This window comes from Theropithecus gelada, chromosome 6 (assembly GCF_003255815.1).
Source record: "Theropithecus gelada isolate Dixy chromosome 6, Tgel_1.0, whole genome shotgun sequence".
NCBI classification, from domain to species: Eukaryota; Metazoa; Chordata; class Mammalia; order Primates; family Cercopithecidae; genus Theropithecus; species Theropithecus gelada.
In genome coordinates this window covers 430,719-453,483 of record NC_037673.1, presented here as the reverse complement: position 1 = coordinate 453,483, position 22,765 = coordinate 430,719, and the positions used below count along the sequence as shown (strand labels likewise).

At 58.2% G+C, this 22,765-nt stretch overlaps 1 protein-coding gene across 1 annotated transcript in view; it reads left to right on the top strand.

Annotated features, from left to right (window-relative positions):
* The first annotated feature begins 6,993 nt into the window (after positions 1-6,993).
* TPPP (tubulin polymerization promoting protein) overlaps positions 6,994-22,765 on the top strand; it is a 28,291-nt gene continuing 12,519 nt past the window's right edge. Inside the window, exons 1-2 of the mRNA XM_025388284.1 lie at positions 6,994-7,111; positions 20,517-20,831. Coding sequence (XP_025244069.1) covers positions 20,521-20,831 — 311 coding nt within the window. The 5' untranslated portion in view covers positions 6,994-7,111; positions 20,517-20,520. The remainder of the gene's footprint in view (positions 7,112-20,516; positions 20,832-22,765) is intronic.

The following is a 22,765-nucleotide window of genomic DNA, read 5'->3' as shown; positions in this document are numbered from 1 at the left end:
CATGTGTACACATTGTTTAGCTCCCACTTATATGTGAGAACATGTGGTATTTGACTTTTTGTTTCTGAGTTATTTCACTCAGGATAATGGCCTCTATCCATGTTGCTCAAAAGATATGATTTCATTCTTTGTTATGGATGGGTAGTATTACCTTGTGTATATGCTACATTTTCTTTAACCCGTCCTCCACTGATGGATGCTTAGGTTGATCCATTATCTTTTCTGTTGTGAATAGTGTTGTGATAAACATACAAGTGCAGGTGGTTTTTCATATAATTAAGTCTTTCCCTTTGGGTATATACCGAGTGGTGGAGTTGCTGAACCAGATAGTGGTTCTATTTTTAGTTCTTTGAGAAATCTCCATACTGTTTTCCAGAAAGATTATACTGATTTACATTCCCAGTAGCATTCCCCTTTCTCCACATCTTCACTAAAATCTCTTGTTTTTAGACTTTAATAATAGCCATTCTGATTGGTCTAAGATGGTATCGCATTGTGATTTTAATTTGCCTTTCTCTGATAATTAGTGATGTTGAGCATTTTTTCATGTTTTTTGACCACTTTTGTGTCTTCTTTGGAAAAATGTCTGTTCATATCCTTTGCCCACTTTTTAATGGGCTTATTTGGTTTGACTTCCTTGTAGATTCTGGATATTAGCCCTTTGTCAGATGCATAGTTTGCAACTATTTTCCCATGTCTATTTACCCTGTTGTTAGTTTATTTCACTGTGCAGAAGGTTTTTAGTTTAAGTTCCATTTGTCTATTTTTGTTTTTGTTGCAATTGCTTTGAGGACTTGGTCATAAATTATTTGCCTAGGCCAATGTCCAGAAGAATTTTTGCTAAGTTTTCTTCTAGGATTTTTATAGATTTTGGTCTTACGTTTAGGTCTTCAATCCATCTTGAGTTAACATTCGTATATGGTGAGAGGTATTGGTCCAGTTTCATTCTTCTGCATATGCCAATCCAGTTTTCACAGCACCATTTATTGAAAAGGGTGTCATTTCCTCAATATATATTTTTATGGACTTTGTGTCTTCATTTCTGAGTCCTCTATTCTGTTCCATTAATCTATATGTTTATTTTTGTACTACTGCCATGCTGTTTTGGTTACCATACCCTTGTAATATAATTTGAAGTCAGGTGATGTGATGCCTCCAACTTTGTTCTTTTAGCTTTGGATTGCTTTGGCTAGTTGGGCTGTTTTTGGGTTCCATGTAAATTTTAGGATTTTTTTTCTAATTTGATAGAGACTGTGTTGGATCTGTTGATTCCTTTGAACAGTATGATAATTTTTAACAATGTTGATTCTTTCAATCCATAAACATGGGATGCTTTTCCATTTGTTTGTGTCATGTATGATTTCTTTAATCAATGTGTTGTAGTTCTCCTTATAAAGATCTTTCACTTCTTTGGTTAAATATATATCTAGGTAATTTTTTGTAGCTATAATAAATGAGATTGCCTTCCTGATTTGGTTTTGGCCAGATTGTTATTGGTGTATAAGAATGCTATTGATTTCTGTACATTAATTTTGTATCCTTAAATGTTACTGAATTTATTTATCAAATCTAAGAGTTTTTTGGTGGAACCAATAGGGTTTGGCAGTGTCCCCACCCAAATCTCATCTTGAATTGTAGCTGCCATAATTACCATGTGTTGTGGGAGGGATCTGGTAGGAGATAATTGAATCATGGGGGCAGCTTTCACCATACTGTTCTCATGGTAGTGAATAAGTCTCACGAGATCTGACGGTTTTATAAGGGGAAACCCCTTTCACTTGGCCTTCATTCTGTCTCTTGCCTGCTGCCATGTAAGATCTGCCTTTTGCCTTCCACCATGATTGTGAGGCCTCCCCAGCCATGTGGAACTGTGAGTCCATTAAACCTCTTTTTGTTTATAAATTACTGAGTCTCAGGCATGTCTTTACCAGCAGTGGGAAAATGGACTAATACAAGTCTTTAGAGTTTTCTATACAGAATATCATTTCACCAACAGAAAAGGAGAGTTTGGGCTCCTTCTTCTTCAATTTGCATTCCCTTTATTTCTTTCTCTTGCCTGATTGCTCTGGCCAGGACTTTCAGTACTATGTTGCATAAGAGTGCTGAAAGTGGGCATCCGGGTCTTATACCAGTTCTTAGAGGGAATACTTTCAACTTTTCCCCGTTAAGTATGATGTCGGCTGTGGATTTGTCATGTAAGGCTTTTATTATGTTGATGCATGTTCCTTCTATTTCTAGTTTTTGAGAATTTTTACCATGAAGGGAGGCTGAATTTGATCAAATGCTTTTTCTGCATCTATTTAGATGATCATATGGGTTTTATCCTTAATTCTGTTCATGTGCCATGTCTCATTTATTGATTTGCATCCCTGGGATAAATCCTACCTGATCAGGGTGCATTATCATTTTGATGTGCTGTCGGGTTCTATTTTCTGGTATTCTGTTGAGGATTTTTACATCTATATTCATAGGGATATTGATCTGGAGTTTTCTTTTTTTGTTGTGTCTGTGTCTGGTTTTGGTCTCAGGGTGATACTGGCCTCATAGAATGAGTTAGAGAGATATCCCCCCTCTTCAATTTCTTGGAATAGTTTCAGAAGGATTGGTATTAGTTCTTCATATGTTTGGTAGAATCTGGCTGTGAATCCATCTAGTCCTGGGCTGAGTGCAGGGCATCCACACAAGTGAAGCCACTTCCGGCAGCGGGGAAAACAATTGCAGGGACAGAAGCGAACCAGGCTCCGTGTGGTCTGCTTGGAGCCATCTCGGCTTCACAGAGCTCACTGCCCACTGCCTCTGACAGCCACACCCAGGGCCTCCGCCCCTGCCCTGGCCAGCTGGGGTGTGTCCTCTCCACTGCAGACACAAGCGCCCCCCTTCTCTGCAGCCCTCAGCTCTGCGACGCCATCCTCTCTCTGGTCCTGCCAGGCATGGGCTCCCGTCCACATCTTTTCTGCCCAGCACACTGTCCTGTTGCTGTGTCCCCGCATCCTTCTTCCCTAGCATCGGCTGTGGAACTGAGGTAGCAATGGCTGGCATATTAAGAATGTGCTCCAAGCAGCTCTGCCTAGAGCTGAACACCCCCCATGTGGCTTCCCCTCCTCATCAGCATCTGGCCAGTGGCAACAGTGAGGCCACAAGGCTCAAATGCCCTTCTCTGGGTCACAGGTGTGTGATAGTGGAGTCAGAGTCGCTCCCTGGCAGCAAGACCCAGAACCTGCACTTTCATTCCATGTTCCACAGCAATTCCAACCCCAAAATTGAACTTGGCTTCTTTAAACAATATAACCAGATGCAATCATAGCCCAAACACACAAGGCACGTGCACACACACAGGTGCAAACACATACACATGCACACACACAAAGACACACGGGCACAGGCACACACAGGCACACAGGCACGTGCACACACACGCAAACACACAGACACGGGCATGTGCACACATCCACACACAGGCACACAGGCAGGTGGACATACAGGTGCAAACACATGCACACATACAGAGACACAAGCACACGCAGACACACACCTGTGCAAACACACAGAGACACACAAATACACACACAGCTGAAAACGCAGCTGAACACATACCGACATACACCAGCATGCATACTCACACCTACAGGTGTACATTCACACACAGGAATACACAAACACACGCATGCATGTGCACACACACTCACGTGCACACACACATCCCCGCAGACATTTTACCTAAGCTGCCAAGGACCCGTGGGAGCGGCTTCAACACCCCCATCAGCCTTCCCAGGCCCCACACCCAGGCAGGCACGTCGTTCCTTCAGTGACAGGTGTCACACTGACCACCCCCTCAGGCCCCATGCACCCAGGCTGTAGCTTGTCCCCAGCCCAGGACCCACACAGGAGCTGCTTAGGGTTCTCAAGGGGCCGTGACTGCTCACCTGTTATGGGCCACACCCCCACGGGGCCCAAAGAAGCTGCTCAGCCCATAGGCCATCAAAGGACATTCAGCTGCCAGGGGTGGGTGGACGCCTGACAGGTCCAGCTGCAGGCCTGGTGGGAGCGGCTCCACCTCAGCTGCTGGGACCCCGCATCCCCACACTTGGCATCAGAGGCCTTTTCATGTCTGCTGCTCTCTGTCCCCAGGAGTCCATTCCTCCCCCTACTCCCTGTGCTTCCATCTTCAGCATGGGGCCTCCCAACGGACCTGGGCTCCTGTCCTGACTGGTCTCCCACTGCAGACCCGGATGGCCCAGCATCTTCCGCCATTGCTTCTGCCCAGGGCTTCCAGTGCTACCCACCACACTGTGTCTGCCCTGCCCAACCTCCACTGTCAGCCTGAACCTCTGCCCACAAAACCCAACGCCAAACCCAGCCAGGGTGGGCGAGGGTGCTGGGCAGCAGGGGCTTGTCCCTGAGAGCCGGCCTCCTCCTATGTGACAGCTGCCTGGCCTGGTGCTCCCAACTGCGGACACAGAACCTGTGCAGAAAGCCGTGGAAACAGCCACAGGCAGGCGCCTCGGTGAACGCTGCTGGTCACTGGCGCGGCGCCACAGGTGGAGCTGGGAAAAGCTTTGGTGCTGCGGGGGTAGTGCCCCCCACCCAAAAAATTCACATCGACCCAGAACCTCAGAGTAAGACCTTTAAAATAGGGTCTTTGTAGATGTAATTCCATTAAAGATTTTGAGATTATCCCAGCTTATCCTGGTGGCCCTTAAATCCAGTGACAGGTGTCCTGATAAGCAAAGGAGGAGACAGACACAAACTCTGGGAAGGAGGCCCCGTGAGGACAGGGGCAGAGGTGGAGCCATGGGGCCACCGCCCAGGACCGCCTGGAGCCACAGAAGCTGGAAGAGGTGGGAACCTCCTGAGCGCACAGGCCTTGATGTCGGACTTCTGGCCTCCTAAGCCTTAGGAGGGAACCCCTATTGTTCAACCCATTTGTAGTGATTTTCTCAGGAGCCCAGGAAACATAACGGGACACTGTGCGTGGATGACATCATTGGCTGTGCGTCAGTTTTCAGTAATTGCAGGGTAAATGGAGGCCATCCAGGTCTGGCGGTGTAGCCAGAGCTGGGGGTTAGGAAGGGCCACTGGACAGGCAGCCATGGCCAGGTGAAGAGCCTGGAGTCCCGAATCAGGATCCACCTCTCCCGACTGGGCAAGATCCTGTGCCCCCGTTTCTGGTGATTTTGTAAGTAAGTGCTGACTGAACCGACTGCCGCTGGGAAATAACATCCGTGACCCCAAACCAAAATTTCACCCGCAGACAAGGAAGCAGACTCCATGAACACCCGACTCCCGACGGTAGAACCAGGTGCCCACCCCAGCCCCGGTCACTGTGTGTCCTGCGCAGGGGCCAGGGCAGCCCAAGGCTCAGTTCTGTCCTCCTGCTGAGACCTCGCTCAGCCCCCTGGACGCCGCCCCGCGCCCCCTGCCTCTCCTCTCCTCACAAAGGCTCCAGGACCATGTCTGTCTCTGAAGCCTGACGTTACCTCCCACTGCAATTTCATTGTAAAATCACTGCGTTTATGTCAAGAGAGTTTGTACAGGTTTCGAAAAATGCACTGAAGAGTCACCTTGTGCCTAATAGGACAGTAAGAACACACCAAGGAGACATCATTTCATTATTTCATTGATGCTGTTAGTAGGAACTGCCCGAGGGGGAGGCGCCCCGGGCTCCGCGGGACGAGAAGGCAGTCAAGCCCGCCCGAGCAGGAGGGAAGCAGGAGCCGCAGCCTGGCCGCCGCACAGCTTTGGGGGTCTCCCAACTTCCCTGCTCTGAGTGCGGAATTTCTCAGAAGAATTACACAGAAGCCCATCTCTGGTCAGTTCTGAGTGGAAGGAGAAACCACAGGAGAGGAGAGGAAGTGTGGGGCCCGAGACCACCGTGGGGTGGGTGGGGGCCAAGCCGCCGGGCTTTGAGGCCTCAGCACCCCCTGCCCAGCACCCCAACTTCCCCTGCTGCCTTTGTGGGCTCCAGGGCCTGCTGGACACCTGGTGCAGGGACAGAGTCGGGGCTGGGGTAGGAGCTCAGCTGCACCAGACACAGTCGAGCTGGAAGTCACCAGAGGCACCCCTTCCTCCTGGGGGGCTGTGCCTCGGCCTCCTCAAGGCAGGGGCCCCTGTGCCCCTCAAGTCCCAGCACCCGGCACCACAGAACCGCCCTGTCAGCTCGGCCCAGAACCTTGTGCGGAGCCAACTCCTGTGGAGGGCCGGTCAACCCCGGGCAGAATGAGCCCCCTCCGCAAAGCCTGTCTAGGGGCGCGGGGCCGCAGGTGCCCCGAGAAAGGCGAGATTAGAAGAGCTGCCGGGATGGTGGCGCTGCACACGGGCACCCTGCAGGGAGAACAGAGGCTGAGGCCGAGTGCGGGGGTGCGCGCTCTGCTCTCCGCTTCTGCGGGAAAGGCGGCCCGGTCCCAGGCAGCTGCGCTCCGCGCCCGGCACGGACCTGGCTCCCTGCTCAGGCCGACCCCCGGCCGCGGTGCCCCCACCTGGGCGCCCAGTCCCCGGCCTGCGCCCAGCCTTGGGGTCCGAGCACCTTCACAGCCCGGCTCTGCCGCTTCCCTGCACCGTCTGCAGCTCTTTAAAGAACTGGACGCGGTCGGGGGTCGCCCAGCACTGTCCTCGCGCCCCTCGCCGCCAACCCACCCCACCCCAGGAGGCCGCGTCCGCGCTCATCCATCCCCCGCCGCACCGTCCACGGGCGTCCTGCGGGGCGCAGAGATCGGGGTCCGGTCGTCCCCGGGGGGGCCCAGAACCAGGTGAGGGGCCCCGCCGCACCCTGCCCAGCGGTTCCCACGGCCCGAGGGTCGACCGCGCCCTGCGCTGAGCGGATACCCGGTGGCCGGCGGGGCCTGCGCGGAGCCGGCCTTGTAAGGCAGAGGCCACAGTGCGCCCCGCGCCTTCCCCGAGCCGGGTGGGGCGTCGGGGGCGGGGCTGCCAATGAGCGCGCGGGGCGGGGCTTGGGGCGGGCACGGGACGTTGGGGGCCGGGGGCGGGCCCGGTGCGGGGCGGGGCTGGGCGGGACCGGCTGGCGCGGGGCCGCGGCGGGAGCGCTCCGCTGAGCACCAGGTCGCGCGCGGCCGAGTCGCGGAGGCGCCGCCGCTGCAATCGCTGCGTCTCCAAGGTAAGCGGGCGCGGGGCTCGGTCCTGCGGGCGCGGCGCGGGGACACCCGGGGGCGCAGACTGGGCCCGTCAGCCCCAGCAGCCACCTGAGCCGCAGCCCCTGCCCCCGCGCTCACCCGAGCCCCCTTCCCGGGTCGTCCCGCGCGTCCCGGCGCCCCCGGATTAGGATGCCCGGAGTTCGGCGCAGCGCGCTAGGTGCCCGGAGGCGGCAGGGAGGTTTCGCAAAGGCCGCGGGCGGGGGTCACCGTCCGCCGCGCCAGGGACAGGTCTGTCACCGTCTCCGGGCCCTGCGCCTGGCGCTTTGGCCTTTCTTCGCTGCCGGGGACGCCCCTGCAGCCTTTCCCTCCAGGCCCTCCCCAGCCCGGGACTCGAACCGTCTCCCTATTCCCAGGCCTAGGAGGCCGCCGCCAATGTGAGGCGTGGGAAATCAGGGCGTGGAGGGCTGGAATGAAGCCACAGCCCACGGCGGGTTTTGAGAGATCCCGGGCCATAGAAACGGCCCAGAATGAGCCGTCTCGGGGTCCTGACACCACCGCGTCCCGGCAGGTGGGGGTGTCAGACCGTCCCCCGCAGCGCCTCGGGCTTCCCCGGGCCTTGGCTACCGCCCGCGGGCCTGTGGCGATGGAGAGGCGCTGCCGGGACACCTTCCCGCACCCCTGGGAGCAGCGCCCGAGGATCTGAGGAGCCCTTTATTCTGCGGTTTCGGTTAAGCGCGTCCCTCCCCGGCCGTGGCGGGGCTGGTGTTTTGATGGGGGTTGGGGGCTGCTGTTTGGATGGGGTTTGGGTGTTTTGATGGGGGTTGGGGGACTGGTGTTTGGATGGGGGTTGGGGGCTGCTGTTTGGATGGGGGTGGCGAGGTTGCTGTTTGGATGGGGTTTGGGGGCTGCTGTTTGGGTGGGGGTTTGCGTTCCCTCTCAGTGTCACCGCTGATCCACCTGGCATGTTTATTGGCTCTTCTGCGTGCAGGGCCCCTGGGAGACCCATAGAGGACTGGGCCCCTCAGCCCACCCCGGCCACCCCTGCCCGCCAGACTTCTCTGGGGGAGAGGTCTCCCCCCGCGCCCAGGCAGCCCCTGCCCCTGGCAGGTGACCCAGCTCCCTGTGGCCTGGGACTAGGAGATGGGGCTGGACGGAGGCCTGGAAGGGGCAGGAAGTGGAGGGGAGTGAGGCAGCTGCAGCCTGATGCCGGCGCCTTGAACTGGGCTCTCGCGCCTGTCAGCAGCTGGGTGCCAGCGCCTCCCCACCACGTGATCCTCGGAGGGCCTGTGGGGGAGGGGCGCGCTCCAGGAGCGGCTGCAGAAGGCGAGCTCCAGGAGGGTGTGTGCGTTTTCCCGGGAGGGGTCTGCAGCTTTCATGGTTTCTAATGGGATCCCTGATTCCCAAAGGTGCCGGCATGAACTCGCTCTGCATCTTCACAAAGCATGAAGTCATGGGGACTGGACCCTGCGTTCCTGGAGGAAGCTCCCCTGGTCACTGGGTGCATTTTCATCTTACAGCTGGGGTTGGTCCATCTTCCCGAATTCCCTGAAGTTGCAATACATGTTTTAACGATTATACAAGGTTATAAATGCTCATTGTGGAAATGCGCATAGAAATGCTCATAGAAATGGTCTAAAAGGGGCTTCCTTTTGACCCCTCTACCCTAATTTGCAAGCCTCACACTGGCAGTGGCTGCCCTAGGCCTGGGAATCGGTCAACAGGGTTCGTGCACCGGGCTGGGCAGGGTCTGGAGGGAGGGGCTGCAGGGGGCCTCCGTGGGCACAAAGGCCAAAGCGCCACATGCAGGGCTTGGGAGAACTTCCTAAAGAAAATTAGGATCACCCATCGCAGATGGAGACTGGGGAGCTCTCTGGAGAGCAGGCGGTCTGTTCCCTCTCAGGCCTGTGGGAGCCACTCCCTGCAGAGGACGCTGAGAATTAAAAGCTTCCTTGGGAGACGCCGTGCCAGCAGAGAGCCGAGTCTATTTATAGCTGGTGGTGAGACAGGAGGACTGTGTGAGAGGGATGCCATCTGGGGCTCTCGGGGGCCCCAGGCCAGTGCTGGTCAGCGCCCTGCAGTACCTGGCCCAGCCTGGTGCCCTCAGGCAGAAGTGCCTTCGGGAAAACACTCTGGGTGAGGAGAGTCAGTCATTGCCTCTGCCTGGGCTGGGGGAGCCAGAAAGCTGCGCCCAGGAGGGTTGCGGCTGGGTGTCAAGTCCATCTGAGCCCACAAACCCTTAGCCAGGAGCCAGGATCAGGCAGCAGAATCTACACACGCCTAGTTCCTATTGCTGAGCAAAACGTGTTTCCTGGGAAGGAAGGGGTGGAGCTGCGTGGGTCAGGCCCAGCCACATCTGGGGCTCAGACCTGGTTCCCGGCATCCACGAGCCAAACCCCAAGATGCCCTGCATGGATCCTCCTCCTAGGGAGACCACCTTCTTCTTGGTGTGTGTGTGTTAGGGGGTGGCACAGGGCCGTAACCCACCGCATGCCCCTGATATGATCTTCCACCCAGGGCAGCCCCCACCCAAATGGTCCCCCACCCAGGGCAGCTGCCACCCAGATGATCCCCCACCTGAGGCAGCCCCCACCCAGATAATCTCTCACACAGGGATTCCCTCCTAGGGCATTGGCAACAGGGTTTCCCCCTAAGGTGACATCCCCCTCCCAGGACATCCACCTCCCAGAGCCACCCCCTCCCAGAGCCACCCCCTAGGCCATTCCTTCCCCAAGACTCCACCACCCAGGACAACGTCCACAAGGATTCCCTACCCAGGGAATCCTCCCCACATGGCATCTCCACCCAGGGAATCTACCCCCACTCAGGGCATCCCCGCCACATGGCATCTCCACCAAGGGCACCCCCCCACCCAGGGCATCCCTCCACCCAGGGCATCCTCCCCACATGGCATCTCCACCCAGGGAATCCCCCCTACCCAGGGCATCCCCCCACCCAGGGAATACCCCCCACCCAGGGCTTCCTCTGCACATGCCATCCCCACCCAGGGTATCCCCTTCCCTGGGAAATCCCCCTCCCCAGCACATTCCCCCCACCAGGGGATTTCCCTCTCCCCAGGGCATCCCTCCCAGGGTTCCTCCCCCAGGGCTTACCCCTCCCTAGGACTTCCCCCCTCCAGGGCTTCCCCATCCTGGCCATTTCACCTCCAGGCCGTCTCCCCGCCAGGGCCTCCAGGGCATATCAACTCAGCAGCACCTCCTCAGTGGGGCAGCCCCTCCCCAGTGCTGCAGGGCTCTGCCTGGGAATGGCTTTGATTGGCCCTGCTGGATCCAGGGGAAGGGCGGGTTCTGTGGTCTGCAGCCCCCTGGAATCACGCCTGGGGAAGGGCAGCACCCCGCAGGAAAGTGGCACGCGGTTCTCAGAAAAAGAATTAAGAAAAACATCAGCTGTCCCTAAATCTTATTTTCTGATACGCAAATTAAGACTGTTCTGGGTTCTATGTTTCTCCTTTAACTTAAGCACTACTTAATTGTGAATTGTAATTTAATGTCTGAATGTCCAAATGCGTGACTTTCTTTGGGGAAGAAATATAAAAAATCTTTCAAAAGAGTGGAAGCAGGCAAAGCTTTCTGTCTTTTCATCATACCAGCTGCCTTCTGCAGCCTCATCCGTTCAGAAAGCCGGGCTTCTCCCTTCCATCGTGGAAGGGTGAGCGCCTCCTCTGAGGACCCCAGTTGTGCTGACGTCGTTGAAAAGTGAGGTTCTGGAAGGGAAGGGAGGTTCTTAACCTTTCTTTAAGCCCAGTAGTGAAGGCCACCTGGAACCCTTTCCCCGTTCAGTGTGGCTCAGGGAAGGGATTGGTGCATGCGTTCCTCCGGGCAGGCTCTGTGTCCCACGTCTGACTTCTTGGCATGATCAAAGGTGCCCACCCATGTGGGCTCCACGTGATCCCCCAGTGCGCATGGCATCACAGACCACATTTCCCAGATTCCATAACCTGTAACCCCAACCTGCTCATTTGTTCACAAATATCCAAAGTGGCCTCTGCCTAAGGAATGCCACCAACAGCCGCACCTGCCAGGCGACTTCACACACCCGCTGCCTCCCTCTGGCCATCAGTCATCAGTCAGTGGGGACAGGAGCAGCGAGCACCCGTATGGGGTCTGGACATGGCTTCCAACCCAGGCCCTGGCCCAAGTGCCCTCACGTATGACACAGGCGAGCTCCCAGCACCCTCTGCCTTGTGCACAGCCACCTGCATCTCCCACCCATGGTGTCTCACAGGTGACCTGGCCACCGTGGCTGCTTCTGGGGCGTCCATCCTCTCCTGTGCACACCAGCCCCCACTTCTCCTAAGGCTGCCCAAGTGCCGGTTTCCTCTGCTCCTCGGCGGGGTGACACCTCTGCCTTCTCAGTGCCAGAGGAGCCTGGGCCGTGTACGGAGCCACTGGGGTGAAGCTCATCTCAGCCTCACCTCCCACCAGGCTTGTTCCTGCCACCTTCGCCAGTGCCCACGTGTCCCCAGGCCGCCTGCTGTGAGGGCCCCAGCTGGCACCTGGCACAGTCCACCTGCAGTTCTAGTGCCAGTCGTTGTGGGCTGCCTCTCTTCGTGTTCCGGGAGTGGGATGGGGTCTTACTCACTGTCTGTTTTCTCATCGAATCACCAATTCCTGAGCACTGTGCTCTGGCTTTGCCTGTGTTTTTAACGTTTAACCAGAAGCCACGCAGTGGGCACTCTGCTGTGCCGGCTCACCGTGGTCAACAGTGTGCACGAGTGGTCCGTCCACACTGCGTCGAGGAGCCCCAGGCACTCGCGCTCATGCTGCCCACACTCTCACGGGGATGCCCGCTGTCCTTCAGACCACCATACTGGCAGCAGGCGCCTGTCCACGCGGTTTCCCTTTCTTGGCAACTAGGGATGAAGCTGTCGTGGGTATTCCTGGGATGTTCTTTGGGGCACGTGGGCAGGAGTCTCTTGGGTCAATCTGGAAGTGGAGCCGTTGGATCCAGGATCATGTGTGTCTTTACATTCATCAGATGATGCCAAGCAGTTCCCAGAGGGGTCGAAGCCATTCACCCAAACAGTTTCCTGTTGGCCCGTGTCCTTGCTGGCACTTGCCACTGTCAGCCTTTGCAATATCTTAGCCTTTTCTAAGGCTGTGTGGAAGTCTTATGATTTGCATTTTCCTGGTCATACTAACGAAGCTGAGTGCTTCCCGCCGAGCACTGGGCACTTGGATACCCCATCCCCAAGGGGCCTTTTCAAGCCAGCTGCGCTTTGTGTATGGAATTCTTATTGATCTGTACAGGTTCTTTATATATTCTGGAGACAAGCCAACATTTGTGGTGTGTAGCAAACATCTCCTACCCTAGGGTTTGCCTTTTCACTCTCTTGATGACATTTTTTCAATGAACAGAAGTCCTTTCTTTTAATCTGGTGCCTTCTAAGAATCTTTTCCTGCGGGCCAAGGCTCTCTGTGTCCATGTAACAAATTTCCCCCACGCCAAGGACATCAGAAATTCTTTTGCATAACCTTCATGAGGCTTCTCGATCTGATCTGGAGGACAACCTTTAGCATGCAGACACAGCTGAACCTTCCCTTAAATCAACAAATTCCCATCAACTGACTTTTCCTCACGCCAGCCACATATGCACCCTTCATTTTCTCCACCTAAAAATGGGCAACTAGAGGCTGGATGGGTCTCAGAAGGCAGGTGCTGTTGGCAGCCCTGGCCTAACACCCATCCTGGCTTAAGCAGACCCCCAGGGGCCTCTGGAGCCCCCTGTGGCCTCTCAGTGCCACCTGAGGGCCTCCGCAGACTCTGTTCCCCATTAGGGATGCTGAGCCTTCTGGTCCCACCCACTGTGTCACTGTGTCCAGAGGCCGCTGACAATTGACACAGTCCGGGGTTAACACAACAGGAACGCATTCCCCCATGGTCCTGGAGACCAGAAGCCCAGTGTCCAGGCATCTCGGGTCAGCTTCCTCTGGAGGCTTGGGGGGACCCTCCCTGCCTCTTCCAGCTCCTGGTGGCTCCAGTTGTCCTGCACGTGTGGCTGCGTCACTCCAGTCCCAGCCTCACGGCGACTGTCTTAGTCCGTGGGTGTTGCTGTAACAAAACCAGGCATGGTAATTTATGAAATGATATGTTCACTTCTCACAATTCTGGAGGCTGGAGGGTCCAAGATCAAGGCACCAGCAGGCTTGGCGTCCGACAAGGGCCCTTCCCTGCTTCCAAGACAGGGCCTGGTTGCCATGTCCTCATGCTCTAGCCCTTTGATAAGGCACTCAGTCATTCCTCGGAACCTGGCCCCCATAGCTCAGTCTCATCCCCCAAAGACTCTAACTCTTAATGCCACCACAATGGGGATTAGGTTCCAGTGTGGATTTTGGAGGGGACGAATTCAGCCTGTAGCACCTTCTCCTCTTCTCTGTGTCTTCTCTTCTGCCTTTTCTAGGTAGAGACACTCACCATTGGATTTAGGGCTCAGCCGTGGATAATCCGGGATGATCTCATTTCCAGATCCTTTCTCCAAACAAGGTTGCATTCACAGGTTCTGGGGATTAGATGGGGCCACCGCTGGCCCAGAGCTGGCCTGGTCTCAGCTGCCTGCAGGTGCCCTGGACCTGGAGCCCAGAGGGCAACCCAAGGGCAGTGACTGGGCTGGGGTGGGGCATGGTCCTCGTGCGTCTGGCGCTCAGTGAAGCTGCGCTGGATGAGGGACCAGCCCCTGGTTCTGCCGTGTCCTGTAATCTGCTCTGCCCCCTGTGAGAGCCCCGGCTGTTTTCTCCTGTAACCCACTGTGCCTCCCATGAGAGCCCCAGCTGTGTTCTCTAACCTGCTGTGCCCCCCGTGAGAGCCCTGGCTGTCCCCATGGGATATGCCTTTAATGGAGGCCTGCCCCACAGTATCTGCAGCTGCCGAGTCTCGGACGTGGTTGATGGGATGAGCCAGCCAGGATCTATTTTATTCCGTTTTGGGATGCTCTGTTGTCGGAATGTCCTGTGTGGTGCTTTAGAGAAATGGTGTTGGCGTGGGTGGTGGGCACTGGCTGGGGATGTGGTTTAACCCTCACTTGGGCCTAGGACAGCCATCTCAGACCAGGATGAGTCTCCGCTGCAGTGTCCTTTGCAGAGTCCGGGAGCCCCATTGCACCTCCGTCCCACGGTGGCCATTCGGTGGCAAAGTTGGTGCCCACGGCCCCGGCGTCTGTGGCCTGGATGCTCGGCCCTAGTGCTCTGGAATGTTCCATCCTCCCTCCTGTGTCTCCCTGTCATCCTTAATCCTGAGTCTCCCACTCAGAAGGGGTTTGCTCTGTAGCCTGGGAGGGTTTTCTCTGTGACTTCCCCGCCTTCTCATCCCTACACCTGTGTGCAGATGGGCTCCGGTGGCCGTCCCCAAAGTGGCCATGCTGAGGGCTGCGGGGACCACATCCTGCAGATGGGGGCCAAGATGTGGTTCCCAGAGGCAGAGGGCACCAGGGGCTGGGTGCTGGGTGCACCCTGTTGGCCCCGAGAAGCTCCCGTGCACCCGTCTCTCTTCTTCTGAGGGCTGAGAGTGACTGGAGGTGGCCGGGGCCGCGCAGCCCCTGCTCCCCTGCCCCCCTTACCGGAAGGTTCCTTGTGCAGGGTCCCTCCCACCCCATGGGACTTAGGATAGTGTGAAGCCTGCCCTGTCCTGCCCGGGTCTGAGGCCACGCGGTTGTGGTGAGTGGCAGGGGTCCCGATGGCCCCGTGCAGGATGGCCGGAGGACGCCACGTGAGACGACCAGGGTCCAAGTGTGGTGTGCTGCGGGCACTGCCACAGGACTCGGCCCTGCCCTCCTCCTACCACTTCCTTGGGGACTGCACTCAGCCTGGGCTTGGCTCTGGCCCTCAGGGTCCCTGAAGAGCAGGAGCCCGACCTCAGGTCCTCTCTGGGGCAGAGCCTCAGCCCAGGCCTGGAGACCCCATCCTAGCGACCTCTCTGGACCAGTGACCTCTCAGGATCAACCAGTGACCTCTTAGGACAGTGACCTCTCTGTGCTGGGGACCTCTCAAGACTGATGACCTCTCTGGACCAGTGACCTCTCAGGATCAACCAGTGACCTCTCAAGACTGATGACCTCTCAGGACCAGTGACCTCTCAGGACAGTGACCTCTCAGGACAGTGACCTCTGAGGACTGGCGACCTCTCTGGACTGGAGACCTCTCACAATGGGGACCTCTCAGGACCGTGGCCTTTCAGGACTGTGACCTCTCTGGACGGGCACCCTGGGGCAGACCTGGCCGTGTGCACCTGCCTGGCCTCTGGGTGGGGTGTGCTCTCGAGTGTGCCCTGGGGACGCTGGGCTTGAGCGGCTGATCATCCTGCATCTTCCGCTGCAGGGGGAAGTGCACAGACTCAGAAACTGCCAGCTTTGTTTTGGGTCAGCGGGTGCAGCTGGAGAAGCTGCTGGTGGCTTCTCCAAGGCAGGTGGAGCTTCAGAGGTCACCCCCGGCCTGGTCCAGCCCAGCACAACCCAAGGGGCCTGCAGGACACCTGCGACCAGGACAGAGGTTCCCAGGGAGGCCAGAGCCTGAGCAGGGCCGAGGGCTAACTCTGGGGTCTCAGGCCCCAGGGAGGGGTGATGAGCTGAGAGGGGTGGTGGCTCCCACTGGCTCTGTGGCTCCTGCCTCAACCTCTGACCCGGCACTCCTGTTGATGTGAGCATGGCCTGTCCACCAGCCTCCTCTGCCAGCAAGGCTCAGCCACCCCACAGTCATCCACGTGGAGAGCGGTGGTGTGGGCTCTGTCGGCGCCACCCCCCCGTGGGCGTGGGCAGTGAACAAGGGAGCACCGAGGCTGCTGCTACCTTTAAAACAGCAGCTGGCCCTAGTGACACACCCCAGGCCCTAGTGACACACCCCAGACCCTAGTAACAGGCTCCAGGCCCAAGGGACAGACCCCTGGCGCTAGTGACAGACCCAAGGTCCTAGCCACAGGCTGCAGACCCAAGGGATAGGCCCCGGCTCTGGTGACTGACAGACCCCAGGTCCTAGTGAGAGACCCCTGTTCCTAGTGACAGAGCCGTGGTCGGTCCTAGTGACTGCCCCTGGCCCTGCTTACTGATGCCACGTGGGCACCCGGGTTTCCAGCCCCTGGACAGCTCTGTGATCAGAGGCCGGCTGCTATTTCTCCAGCCTTGTCAATTCTGTTCTGTCAGCTTTTCTGTAAGTTTGGCTTCAGGCAGTCCAGCATCCAGTCTTAAGGTATTTCCCAGGAGATTCATTCTGACAAATTGGGCCCAGCTGATTTTCTGTGGGGCCTCTTGGGAACAGGGACAGCCCATGGGGTTGGGGGCACGGTGACCTGGGGTGTCTGGGACGAAGCCCCGCCTGGGCGGCCAAGTCCTTGGAGCTGGCGACGCACCTGGGGCAGGCGTTTCCCGGCCAGCGGGGATGCTTTGTTCCCCAGGACAGTCGCCCTCTGGGGTCTGCCTCTGCCTGCGCCGTTCTGAGGTCTGTGGTACCACCTCTGCCCTTGTCTTCTGCCCTCTCCAAGCCTGTTTTGAAAATGCCAGTTGTACAACAACGTGCGGCCCACCCGTGGGTGAGCCCATAGGCGCCATCCTCCTGACTCCCTGGGGAGGCCCTGGGGGTGGGGGCGTGAGTGGGGTGTGCTCAGCCTCCAAGCAGGTCCTGGCCAGGCCCCACTTGGGCTCCAGTGGGGTCTAGCCAGGGAAGGGGCATGTGCTGTGAGCAGGAACCTGGGTCAGGGCAGGGCTGGGCACGTCCCTCCTACCAGGGAGGCACCAGCCAGCGGGAGAGGGTGCAAGTGCACACCTGGATGCAAGCCACAGGCTTGGGAGTGCAGGGCACAGCTGGGATGGTGGGCACAGGCCTGGGAGTACAGGGTGACCCCCTTGGGGCTCAGGGCACATGTGGGATGGTGGGCACAGGCCTGGGAGTGCAGAGCAACCCCCTGGGGGCTCAGGGCACACATCTGGAGATGGTGGGTGCATGCCTGGGAGCTTGTCCTTTGACCCCTGGGTGAGCAGTTTGTCTTCCTGGAGTCTCTTCTGCTACACAACCTTCTTTTCCCTCACGGTGACAGAGCAGAGCCTCCGGGGGAAACGGTGTGAGGGTCTGCACCCAGGGCTCAGGTGCGCTGCGTCCAGAAACTGTGGGAAAGTGGAGGACGCCTGGCCTCCGCCCATCCAAGGAGAAGCAGCTGGCACAGCTGCATACTACACTTGGTGGTGAGCGCCAAGGGAGAGGTGCCCGCCCAGGCTCATCGTCCCTCTGACACCTCCACGTTCTCTTAAATTAAATGTATTCTATTACCGTCATTGTGGAAACAGCACATGGGTCTCGTGAAGCGATCCAGACAGTGCAACTCCCGTCTCCTCTGCTGCCGCTCGGGGTTGGCAGCCGCGTCCTTCTCCTCCAGACCCAGCAGCAGCCTGGCTGTCTTCCACAGCAGCACGTCGCGCCTGATTCATTCTGTCTATTTTAATTTAAAAACCTTTTAAAAAATAGTTTGCTAAGCTAATGCCTCTTTGAGGTAAAACAAAACTACAAGAACCTAGAACAGCAAAGCTCAGATGGGCTCTGAGGCGAGTCCCCGTGTGAGATCCCTGAGCGTGCACCCCACGCAGAGCCGGCTCTGGAAGCATTTGTGGCAGCCGGCGTCTGAGGTCGGCACCGCTCCACGCCTTGGTGCAGAAAGGCTGGGGCTGAGTTGGGACGGATTCCGCTTTTCCCTCCAAAACTGCCTGGGCCTGGTCCTCGGCCCTCCCGCGACGGCCGTGGGTTCCTGCATCTACTCCTTCTTCTCGGCCGTTGACGGCTGTCACCCTCGTCTTCCTGGGAAGCCCAGTACCAAGCACCTCCGCAGGGGGTGTGGCCACGTCTCTGAGCTCACACCCACTGCAGGTGGCCTCCCTCCCCTCAGCCTGAGTGGGGACAGTGGACGAGGGGATCCAAGTCCCGGCGGGAAGCATTTGTCCTCAGAACGTTTGAAGCCAGTGTCCGTCTTCAGTAGATCTGGCGATGGCCTGACCCCTGTTCCTTTCTGCCCTCTGCCCTGCGGCCCCCACAGTGCTCTCGTTCGTGCCATCTCATGCTGTTGCTGTGCTGAGAGGGGCTGAGCCCAGTGAAGGTGGTACCTGCCCAGCAGGGGTGCAGGGGTACCTGGGCGCAGGGGCCGTGCACTGGACCGTCCTCACGCACCATGACTCCCGCCTGCCCGCATCTCTGCTCACGCGCGTCCTCTTCCCCCGGGTCTGAAATTGCCTGCTGGCCTCCCTCTGACCTGCCTCAGTTTCTCCTCTTCACTCCTCGCTGCCTGATGTTTCATTACTTGTTTATTTGTTTATCACCTGCCCCAACTGAAGGCCTCACGAGGGCAGGACGCTTTATGTCCCGCTCAGCCTTCCAAGGCCAACCTCCAAGCTTACTAAAAACTCGTGCAAAGCACGCGCTGATGGGTGGGACGTCCTGCGTGAGCCCTGAAGGCGGCTCCGAGGGGCTTCCCTCATCCCTTTGCTCCCAGGCGGGTCCCACGGGGTGCAGGTTCTCAGATGACTCACGGAGGCGTGTGAATAAGGGTCTTTGTTCAGGCGCGTCCCCACAGGAGATAAGACCACAGAACGCAGCCCTGAGTTTGAAGCATGCCAGAAGGTTCTTTTCCTCTGACCCACACGCCCACCACTGTTCTGGGTGCTCACAAAACCCACCATTGCTTCTGGGAATTTCCCAACCGCTCCTCCTGCCCAGCGTCCCCTGCTGCAGAGGCCCAGTGGAAACACAGGCCAGGCCTGTGAGAAGCTCCTGTTTCAGACAAAGAAATGGTGTCAGCGATAAAACGGGAGACTGTTCCTGGCTGGACACCTGACCCAGCCCTTCTACCCCCAGGATCCTGCCCCCACGCGGCCCCGCCCCCACCGGGATCCTGCCCCCACGCGGCCCCGTCCCCGCCGGGATCCTGCCCCCACGCGGCCCTGCCCCCACCGGGATCCTGCCCCACGTGGTCCTGCCCGACTGGGTCCTGCCCCTGCGTCCTCCGCTGGTTTGGCATCTGCATTTTCGGTGCCTTCCAGGAAAGGGGTGAATGGGAGGGGCCTGAGGCCCTTAAGGTCCTCAGTGTAGGCAGCAGCCCTGGATTTTTTTCCAGCTGTTTTGGGGGAATCTGTGGGATCTCAAGGTCAGCAGGGACCACACTCAGGACCCCCAGGATGACAGAGCCACACTTTGGCCATGACTGGTGCTGAGAACTCCAGATCTGAGAGGGCTCCTTGAGTCCCAGGGTTGGGACATGCACCTGTGTCCTCGGCACAGACCCTCCCACGGGGTCTTGTGTCTGTGGGCCGTGGAGACGTTCAGCTCTCAGTGCAGTGCTGAGGGCCGACCTGGCGTCTGGGCCCCTTGGGGAAGCGGCTGTCGTGTGGAGCCCAGCACCTCACTCTGAGTCTTTCAGGGCCTGACTTGGGTCTCACCATGCGTGGTGGGGAGGTGGCCTCGGCAGCCCCGCCCTGTGGCGTAGCCCTGCGTCCCCCAACCCTCCCTGAGCGGCACCCCTCAGTCTTCTCAACCCCACGGCCCAGCCGCCTGCTCTGGGGGTGGGCGCCTTGCAAAGTCCAGAGGGCGTCCCTGCGCCCCGATGCCCATGACCCCACCACTGCCTCAACCCTGCACACCCGCAGTCCCCTCCCCTGGCTGGGGCACCGTGGGCTCGGCAGGCCCAGGGCACCTGGGCAGAGCATCCTCAGGTGCTCCCAGGGCCACCACGCACACCCCCCCAACCCAAAGCTCCATCTATGGTCAGAGGCTCTGCACTGGGGTGGGAGCCGCTGTCGCAGGACCGCTGTGGACCCTCCCGGAGGAAGGCGTCCCCTCACAGACCCTGGGGAGGGTGTGGTCCTCAGGTGTCCCCCAGAGCTGCAGAGCGGGCGTCCACAGGAGGGGCAGTGGAAAAGTGTGGCGGTGGGGAGGACCCGGGATGGACTGTGATGCTGCCAGTCACACCCTGAGCCTCCTCGGCCTGGAGCCCCTGGCACCCAGCTCAGCTCCCACCATAAAGCTGCTGGCTTTATCTGACTTAGGGGGTCCTTGGCCCAATGACGGCAAGTGGGCAAGGCCTTGCTTGGCTCCACTCTGCCTGGCAGCTGGACACGCGTGCCTCCAGGGCAGCTGGCTCTGAGGGTCTGAGGGGCCTCACGCCCAGCCCCGGGAGGGCCTGCCCATCTCAGCCCTCGCCACGTCGCCCCGGGAAGGCCTGCCCATCTCAGCCCTTGCCACGTCGCCCCGGGAGGGCCTGCCCATCTCAGCCCTTGCCACGTCGCCCCGGGAGGGCCTGCCCGTCTCAGCCCTTGCCACGTCGCCCCGGGAGGGCCTGCCTGTCTCAGCCACGTCCTGGTGCTCGTTGGTATGGTGGGTCTCCTGGGCTGCACCCAGGTCAGCTGAGACATGGCCCGGGTGACACCTTTCTCCTCTCCTTCCTCCACAGCAACATGGCTGACAAGGCGAAGCCCGCCAAAGCTGCCAACAGGACACCTCCCAAGTCCCCGGGGGACCCCTCGAAGGACCGGGCGGCCAAGAGGCTGTCGCTGGAGTCGGAGGGTGCCGGTGAGGGTGCAGCCGCAGCCCCCGAGCTCAGTGCCCTGGAGGAGGCCTTCCGGCGCTTTGCGGTGCACGGGGACACCAGGGCCACGGGGAGGGAGATGCACGGCAAGAACTGGTCGAAGCTGTGCAAGGACTGCCAGGTGATCGACGGTAGGAACGTGACGGTCACCGACGTGGACATCGTCTTCAGCAAGATCAAGTGAGTGTGCAGGGCTCACGGGCTGAGGGACCTGGCTCATTGGGTCTGTGACCCTGAGCCCCCGGGTGGGTTCTGTGGGGAGTGGGCCATGGGGAGTCGAGGGGGTTGTGCTTCAAGACCCCGCCCTTCTCAGAAGCAGCCCAGACGTGGGAGTCTGAATGTGCCATCTGGGCCTCCGGGAAGCAGGGGTCCGGGCATTCCAGGACCTCTCGGTTCCGAGTCCTGAGCGGCAGCCCTGGCTCCTCCTGGCCCCATGGTCGTGCGGGGTCTTGGCATGGGAGGTGGCCTATGAGGGTCTGTCTGGCCTCGGAGCAGACTCAGGGTGAATGTTGCTCTCCAGAGTCAGGGAGCTGTGGCTGGGATCACTGGGCCTCCCCAGGAGTGGGGACAGTGCCTGCCTGAAGCCTGGAGAGGCAGTTGGCTGCTAGCAGGCAGAGTTCCTGACCCTCCATGGGTTGACTCAGGGGCTGAGTCTCAGAGGTTGGATGCTTGTGTCCCCATGCATGGAGCTGGCCATTCAGGTGTCCCCCAGCCCCTCCCAAAGCCTTTGTGCTGCTCCACTTCTGCCCCGGGATTCCCACAGGTGCCGAAACAGCAAAGGGCACCAAGGATGCGGCTCTGGCCATCACTGCAAAACAGCATCATGCCGTTTGCTTTGTCTGCGTTGTGTGTGCATGTGTGCGCGTTTCTGCGTCGTGTGTGCATGTGTGGGTGTGCGTTTCTGTGTCATGTGTGCACGTGTTTCTGCGTCCTGTGTGCACGTGTGCACGTGTTTCTGTCATGTGTGCACATGTATAAGTGTTCCTGTCGTATGTTCACGTGTGCGCGCATTTCTGCGTCGTGTGTGCTCGTGCGTTTCTGCATCCTGTGTGCACGTGTGTGTTTCTGCATCGTGTGTGCACGTCTGCGTGTTTGTTGTGTGTGCACGTGTGCCCGTGCGTTACTGCGTCGTGTGTGCATGTGTGCACGTGTTTCTGTGTCGTATGTGCACGTGTGCAAGTGTTTCTGTGTCATATGTGCACGTGTGCATGCGTTTCTGTGTCGTGTGCACGTGTGTTTCTGCGTCCTGTGTGCACATGTGTGTGTGTTTCTGCGTCGTGTGTGCAGGTGTGCATGTGTTTCTTTGTCGTGTGTGCACGTGTGCCCGTGCGTTACTGCGTCATGTGTGAACGTGTGCATGCGTTTCTGCATCGTGTGTGCACGTGTGTGCATGTTTCTGCATCGTGTGTGCACATATGCACGTGCATTTCTGTGTCATGTGTGCACACACCTGTTGCTGTGTCACACGTTGCCTGTTTTCTCCTGGATGATTGCCGGGAAGCACACTGAGGCACCCTCACCCACCCCGGCACATTTCACCTCATGTCCCGACACCCCACCATGATCGCGCCTGAGAAAAGCAGTGGTTCTCCCCCAGCCCCGTGTCCAGCCCTGTCCTGTCCATCTGTGTAGAAATGGCTTTATTTTGGCGGTTTGCACCCGCGTCCACTTGCGGCCAGATTCCTACGTTGCCACAACCTCATTACTCTTTCATCTCAGAGCTCCTGCTGCCTTCCCCCTTGGCGCCTTGGCTTTGCAAGGGGCTGGGCCGTGGGTCAGATGCCCCCATGCTGAAGGCTTTGGGGCCCACCTCTGCGGAGTCAGCACCCATCTACCAGCTCTGGATGGGCACCGTGGCCTTTGCAGCTGTGCTCTCTCTGCTGTGGTCTGTGGCGATGTCATATATGTCTCCCGGGTCATGCATGTCCCCTGGGTCTTGGGTGTCTCCTGGGTCGTGCGTGTTCCCGGACTGTGCATGTCCTGGTGAGCTTCCTGTTGTGTACGGCACATCTGAGTGCATCTGAGGGCATTTTGAGTTTAGAAAGTTATGCCAGAAAAGCCATGAAACCGCTCAAAAGGATGCCTGAACCCGGATCTTCTCTCTAGCTGACTGC